The sequence below is a fragment of the Thrips palmi genome, unplaced genomic scaffold, assembly GCF_012932325.1.
Source record: "Thrips palmi isolate BJ-2018 unplaced genomic scaffold, TpBJ-2018v1 HiC_scaffold_5, whole genome shotgun sequence".
Taxonomy (NCBI): domain Eukaryota; kingdom Metazoa; phylum Arthropoda; class Insecta; order Thysanoptera; family Thripidae; genus Thrips; species Thrips palmi.
This window is the reverse complement of record NW_023144632.1, coordinates 2,286,430-2,293,553: the sequence shown is the minus strand read 5'-3', so window position 1 is coordinate 2,293,553 and position 7,124 is coordinate 2,286,430. Positions and strand designations below refer to the sequence as shown.

The window sequence follows — 7,124 nt, the reverse complement described above, 5'->3', positions numbered from 1 at the left end:
CCGCCGACTAAAGATCGCTGACATGCCGAAACATGTGTCGTCTGAGCTCTCTAAAATTCACTTGAGCATAAAAAACTCAACCCCGATAAGCGTAATAGCGTAAAATGCTTAGCGAAGGAATTTACAAATCCCTTGGACAACAAGCGACAACTTAATGGGGTCGACGGTGCTGCGCTCTGTCGGGCCTTCGAACCCCTATACGGGACAGAAGCAAATAAGCAAATAAAACAAAATAACGAGCAGAAGGGTTTGAAAATGAGATCGGGCATAGTTTTTCCACATTCTAGAATGATTAAAACCCTTTTGGAGTATCAACACAGCGAAATATGGAGAATGGCAGTGAAAATGATTTACGTGTTTTGTTCCCCTCTCCCCCCTCCCCCGTTAGAGGGGAATCTTCTTCAGGTCAGTGCACTTGTAAAAAGCATTGTAGTGTAGGGCACTAATAGTGATGAGGAACGGATAAGTGACGAGAGAGAGTAGGGATTCACAGGTTTATTAGGGAGGTTTGCACAGACCGAGACCAGGCTACAGACTGTTGACCGGCGCTGAGGCGCGATCCAATTTATAGTCTGGGCAACAGTGACACCTTGCTTGGTGGGTGAGTTCAGAAAGAGGAGTATTGTAGGGCCTTGGCCAGGAGTGAGGGAAGCAAGCCAGAGAGGGGAAGAAGACAAGAAATAAAAATACTGACTGACACTTGTTTAGCTCCTTTTAAACCGTCAAATCTCTACACCACTCCCCCTTTAAAAGAATTTTCTCAAATTGCTTCCTTTCCTTCAAAGTTATCACTTCTCCTCCTTTTAAAGTTATCACTTCTCCTCCTTTTAAAGTTATCACTTCTCCTCCTTTTAAAGTTATCACTTCTCCTCCTTTTAAAGTTATCACTCCACTCCTTCTTTTAAAGAAAATTATAAGTTGCCCAAACTTTGACATTCAATTAAATTTTTCTGCGTCATCTTGAGTGTTGAGCTGAAAACAATATCACGTCTAGGCCCATCTGACTCAAGGTAAGGGTGTCCAGTCCTTCCTTGACACGCCATCAACGATCAAACAAAATTCATGATCCTCTTAAAGAGTGGTTCAACAGCGACTCCCATGGCACGTCCAAAAACTAGTTAGGGACGCCATCCTGGGGTGCAACCATTTAGCCTGATCATTTTAAAATAAAGGAATTTTACAGAAATTGATTAATCTTGCTGTGCTGGTCTTGTTGACTCTAGAAGACAATTCTAGAAGAGTTCTCGTAGATTCTCCTGTAACACACATAACACTGCGCACAGAATTTTGTAACCTAATCCCCTCTAACTAACAGTTGGGGATGATGCCTTGGTGTTGCAAATCCTGACTAGCTAGCTAAATCCTATCTAAAACACCAGTTTTGATCTAAGAAGACTAATTAACACCAATGTTTTACCACACTTAACTTGGTAATTGTCCCAAGGCCTCGATGACTTGTTGTTGCACAGTCTCTGGAGATCCTGTGGCATCCACTACTGCATGAAGTCCTGGTTCGTTCTCCATCCAGTTGTCCAGAATCAGATGAAGCTGTTGGATGTAACCTTTGGACAATGTGCTCTCTTCATCCCTTGCCCTTTGATGGATCCTTTTGTAGGCTGTCGATGCACTGCCTCGAAGATATATGAAGTATTCCTTTCTCTTGTACTGAGATACCATAGTCTTGGCTGTGTTGTCAAGCAATATATACTGCTCTTCGTTCATAAATCCAGCGTCTTTCTGCGTTTTAGCGAACATCTTGACCACACTATGTAGAGATCGCTCTGCGATGATGACAGGATTTTCTTGTTGTATAGCTTCTAGTTGAGTCTGCCACAATGTACTGAGCACCATTGATTGAAAGGTAAACGCCCACTTTTGCATATCTTGAGTGTACAATTCCAGGAAATTAATCCCATGATAGTTTGTCCACTGGGAAACTGGTTCTTGCACTACAAGGTATCCTTTTTCTTCCAATTTCTTCAGTAACGTTGACTTGCCAACTCCTATGTTTCCTTCAATGTAAACAATCACCGGCTGTTTGACAGCTGTCTGCTTGAATTTGTTGTACCATGGCTGCCGACTTAACCAAGCAAGTGCCATGTCTGCGTCTCCTGGCTGTCAAGTGCCGACTGACCGTGAGGCTTGACCGGGCAACGGCCCGCGTGTTATGCATTCCAGCACGCATTGCCTCGGTGCGTTCATATCGAGTGCGATTGATCCGCATGAATGGCTATTGTTTTCACTGGGTTGGCTACCCTGTTCGCACTGTTGCTTCGTCGTGCGGGTCACTTCGTGCCGATGGTGGGGTCACGTCGCTGCGCTGATTGGCTCCCGAGTTCGTCGACGCTCGCGTCGGTGGTGGGGGCAGAGCGGCTCTTCAGGACTAGCGCTCCGCTCCGTCCGATGTATTGCAATGGTCTAGTGGGTAGCGTGTGTGGCCCAGATGGATAACAGCCGGTATCGGCGGTTCGAATCCACCCTGATGCAGATCTTCACACCGATATCTCAGAAAGGCATTTAACAGAGTATCATGTTGGGTCCCCTCTTGGGTCCCACTTGGCCCTACTGTATGTCCTGTGCTGGGAGTGCGGTTGCTGGTGTTGCTTCAGGTATTCGCTCCGCGTTGGCGGTGGTGGTGATGGCCATGGTGCTGGTGCTGTTGTGCTGGTGACCTCCGTGGCGTCCTCCACGGCGTTCCATCTTCATCTGTGGAACATTTCCCTCCACATTGGTTGGAGTCGTGCACGAGTGCGCCGCCTTGAGTCGTCCAGTTGGTACATGGTACTCTGGAACGCCTGAGGTGCTGCTTGCCGATGCCGATGATGTGGCCTTCAGATACCGTGTGGTGTTCTCCATCTGGCTCACCCCTGTCACAGACCATAGTAGTATTTTGCCTCTGAATCGTATAGTTCTTTACTGTGTCTGACATTCCAACGAGCCTTTACTCCTTGATACTTGACTCCGGCTTTCCTGCCATTGCATTGCGGCCTGTCTGGCTCGGTGGTGGTTGCAGACGTCAGTCGTACCAACTGTGTCTGTTTAACGGTCAAACTTCTTTTGCTTCGTTCTCTGTGACTTCTTTGTTTTTGAATGTTGACTCTCTTATTGTCTTTTCATGTCCGTTATTGAAGCTTTCTTCTCGTATAGTTCTGGCCTTTGATTTTGCCTTGTAATTTTAGCGCGCGTTCTTTTCAAACACTTCCTGTAGCTTTCCAATGTTGGTCAATCTGCTTGTTCTCTTCTTGTCGCTCCCCAAGCGACGCCATCTTACTCTCTCGTCCTTTTCTGGTGCTCTTCGCCTCTGTCGTCTCTTCGTGCTTTTTGACCCTTTCTCCCATACTTTTCACCTTAAAATAGTTATGGATCCTGTGGTGGAGACTTATCGTCCCAAGCGATGCATCCAGGGCACTTACGCCCGTGTTAAAATGGTTGGTGAACAGAATATTTTCAATGTAAGTTTCCAAGGGGCTTCACATGCTTCTCCTGACGTTCTGTCATTTTCCAGCGTTAATGATTGATTCCTTTTAGGCCCATCTGGATTGTGCCCTTTGGAGCCTTGACCGGCCAAATACCATTTTCGGACATGACCACTGGTGTTTAATTGTGGACGACGACGGTGGAATTATGTGGAGGACTCATCTCCCGGCCTCTCAAGGGGACTTTGTGTCCCATGAGCATTGGCGCTGTGTTTTCTACAGTATCAGCCCTAAATGTCGCAACCCTTTCGTCCTTAGAGTGGAGGACTGTGACCCCACGACCTGTCCTTCTCGACGTGCGTTGGCCACTACATTATCCAACTTGCTTGTTCGCCCTGACGGGTCTTCTGATACCTCTAATGTTGTTACCCAGTACGAGATTGGGCTCCCAGATATGTTGTCCGCTCTCTTTAAGTAGAATTCTTGTTTGTACCAGGCATTTTTCCTGCCCTTAAGTAGCATTTCTGCTAGTATTGCCTCATCTTTGTGTCACAGTGTTTATCATAAATTTTGTCATTTTAACTGTTTTCATTTCATCATTTTCCCGAGTAAGGCAACACTCCTCCATTTTTAACACTGTACCAGTCATTGATATTTCTCCACCGCATTTCTCCACCATGTCCTCATTCGTGCGTGACGATAAGTGCGTTTCCAAGCAGATTTCCAGGGCTACTAGACTTTGTCTCTGTTTATCCAGGGAAGGACATCATTAATTATTCATTGCGACCCTTAACCTTATCTTCGGTGCATGTTGCATGCAGCTCTTGGGCCAGTTTTCTAGTGTTTATTTCCCTCTTTCCATTCCTGTTTCCTTTTATACGTTTCTTATCCAATTTCATTCTTCCTGTTGTTGTCATTCCTTCTGGGTTGGTAGTGCTGATTCTGTGCCTTCTATTAACGTTGTTTTTCTTCTGCTTTTGGCTTATCACTCCAATCAAAACAAAAGTTCCTTCAGGTGACATTTCAGGTTATTACTTTGAGACTTTGTGAAACATATTCTACTTCTCTTCCCCCTTCAAACGAAAAGACCAAAGGTAAGCAAATTCTAAGTTCATTCTGAGTTTAAAGAATTGTTTTCCAGTCGTACTTCCATATTCTGAGGCACTACTAGCCATTCTATTTACCCACTGGTGTCCATCAAACAAAGTGGTTAGCTGACAACCAAGTTTTAAATTTACTTTGTGTTCATTGTAAGTGTCTCATCCTAGAGTTCAAGTGTAGGTGAAACACAAAAGCGCGGTCTGGGACTTGACCCACAGACGGGCTTACTTTGCGTTTTGTTTGTGTAGAAAGCACTCAACGCGGCCAATAGGCGGGTTACGAGTGTTTCTCTAAAACTTTGTTCATCATCGTATTAAGTGGGTGTACCAAGGAATGTAGAAGTTCTAAGGAAAACATAATTATTAGTATAGTGTTTTATTATTTTTAAACAGGGGTTTTCACTTTACATGAAGTTAATGATTATACTGACTTTGAAGCTTTAACATATATACAATAGAGAGCTAAATGTTTCACTAGGTCTCGTCGTACCTAACCTGTCTCTGTCTTTCTTTGCAGGTCTTCTCACTCTATGAGGTTTTCTTGAGATGACAATTGTTCCATCAACTCGATCGGTGGCAAAGGTGGTGGCACCGGAATCAATGGGAACAATGCGACTTTCCGCTTGGCATCCTTGAGTGTAAGTACTTGCAAATTCAATTCTTTTGCCACTCGGCGAAGTTGTTTCTTGGTGGCGTTTGAGCACTCACTTCGTTTGTGATTGCGTGAGCCACATTTCCAACAACGGGCTTTCTCCTTCTGTTTCTTGCTCACTAATATTTTCTTTTGTGCAGGTTTTGACTGAGGAGTTTCGTGGACTACTGGAATATCTGCTGACTCCATTTCCACATCTGCAGTCACCGTTTCTTCCTGTACTGAGAGTTGCTGCATTTGTGGAACCAACTGGCTCTGCGTTGATTCCGGTTCTTCAAGCAATTCGTCTTCATCAAAGTCAGAGAGTACAATATCGACATCATCGTTGTTCGTTCCAGCAGACCCAAACAATTCTTCCTCCAGTAAGTCAAATTGTAGTCTTTCCTCTGCTTTGGCTTCACAATCTCGAACCATTGCTCTGCGTTTTTCTGCTTCCTCTTGTTGCATTTTTCTGCGTGAAGCACTTACTTCTGTTTGTTTTAATTCCCATTCTCGCCGTCTCTCTTGCTTCGCCTTTTCAGCTGCTTCCAGTTTTTCTTTTTCTAGGGCTTTCTGTTCATCATATTTCTTTTGCATCTTTGCTTTGAGAGCAGCAAAGTCTACTTGAGGTAAGGCTGCTGTAACCTTTTTCTGTGGCTTCACTGGCTTCTTACTTGCAGTTTTATGGCACTGCTTACTGCGTCCTGCCAATTTTACTACTGCTTCCCATTTTTCATCTGTCTTGCTTCCTGGCTTTTTAGGAATCTTGTATTTTTCCAGAAAAGTATCCATCCTTTGACTCATGACTGCTTCAGCTTTTCAAGATGGTTCTGTTGCTATGGGAACTGTTGGACTAAGTATTGTTGAGGTCTCAGGTGTTACTTGGTATCTCTGTCTCACTCCTTTTTCTTTCTCTCTTGCAGGAACAAGTATTCATCGGACTCATCTGTTCCATTGAATGTGAGCCAATTCAGCCAAGCCCCGACACCTTCTTCTCCAACTGAAGGATGTGGTGCAAGGCGATCCATGTGTACAACTTGAATGTCAGAAGGCTCTTTATCATTTTGAATTCGAGCATCACAATCGTTTATAAGAGTGAGTATGGTATAGGGGCCTGTCCACTCAATATGTAGCTTTCTGCATGCTTCATACCATTTCAATGCCTTGTTGTATAGGAAAACTTTGTCTCCTACATTGAAAGGACAAATTCCAGCATTCCTGTCATAATATTGCTTCATTTTGGTTGCAGCTTCAGCTCGTATCTTTCTGACTTCCTCATGGATTTTGCACAAAGCATTTCGCACTGCCCATGGATAATTATCTTTCATTGTTGGCATCGCAGGCGGTGGTCCTTGCTCCATATGGAGAGGTGTCCTCATTGGTGCTCCAAACATTATCTCATAAGGTGAGAACTTATGCTTTGCATGAGGTAGACTTCTGTATGCTTGTGCAATGAAGGGCAAATACTCTACCCACATTCGATGAGCTCCATCACATAGTAACTTGAGATTCTGTTTCAGTGTTCTGACCCAACGTTCTGCCTTCCCATTGGCTGAAGGATGATAAGCAGTCGTTCGAGTTTTCTTAATGTGATAGAGTGCCATTATCTCATGGAACAACTCTGACTCGAAGATCTGAGCTTGATCTGTCAGTATAGACAGTGGCGCTCCATAGACTGAGAACACGTGAGTGATTAAAGCTCTTGCTACCTCTTGGGCTTGCTGAGTTTTGAGTGGCACAAATACTGGCCATCCAGACAGTGCTTCCACTGCCACTAACACAAACTTGTACCCTTCTTTTGTTGTAGGGTATGGCCCGGCTGTGTCAACATGCCATCTGCCATGCAAAACTCCATCGTGGAATATCTTGAGAGGCACCTTAATTTTCTGGAGAGGTCCTTTGACTCTGAGGCACGTTGTGCAACTTGCCACGAATTCTGCCACATCATTGTACATTCCTGGCCACCAAAAGAATCTC

At 44.6% G+C, this 7,124-nt stretch overlaps 1 protein-coding gene across 1 annotated transcript; it reads right to left on the bottom strand.

Annotated features, from left to right (window-relative positions):
* Window positions 1–434: 434 nt before the first annotated feature.
* LOC117650881 (deoxynucleoside kinase-like) lies at window positions 435–2,558 on the bottom strand. The gene has a single exon (XM_034394504.1). The coding sequence runs from the start codon at window positions 2,098–2,100 to the stop codon at window positions 1,423–1,425; it is 678 nt and encodes a 225-aa protein (XP_034250395.1). The 5' UTR covers window positions 2,101–2,558; the 3' UTR covers window positions 435–1,422.
* Between the last annotated feature and the right edge of the window lie 4,566 nt (window positions 2,559–7,124).

Coding starts and splice junctions, on each gene's coding strand:
- LOC117650881 (XM_034394504.1), bottom strand. CDS start 2,100: ATGGCACTTGCTTGGTTAAGTCGGCAGCCATGGTACAACAAATTCAAG.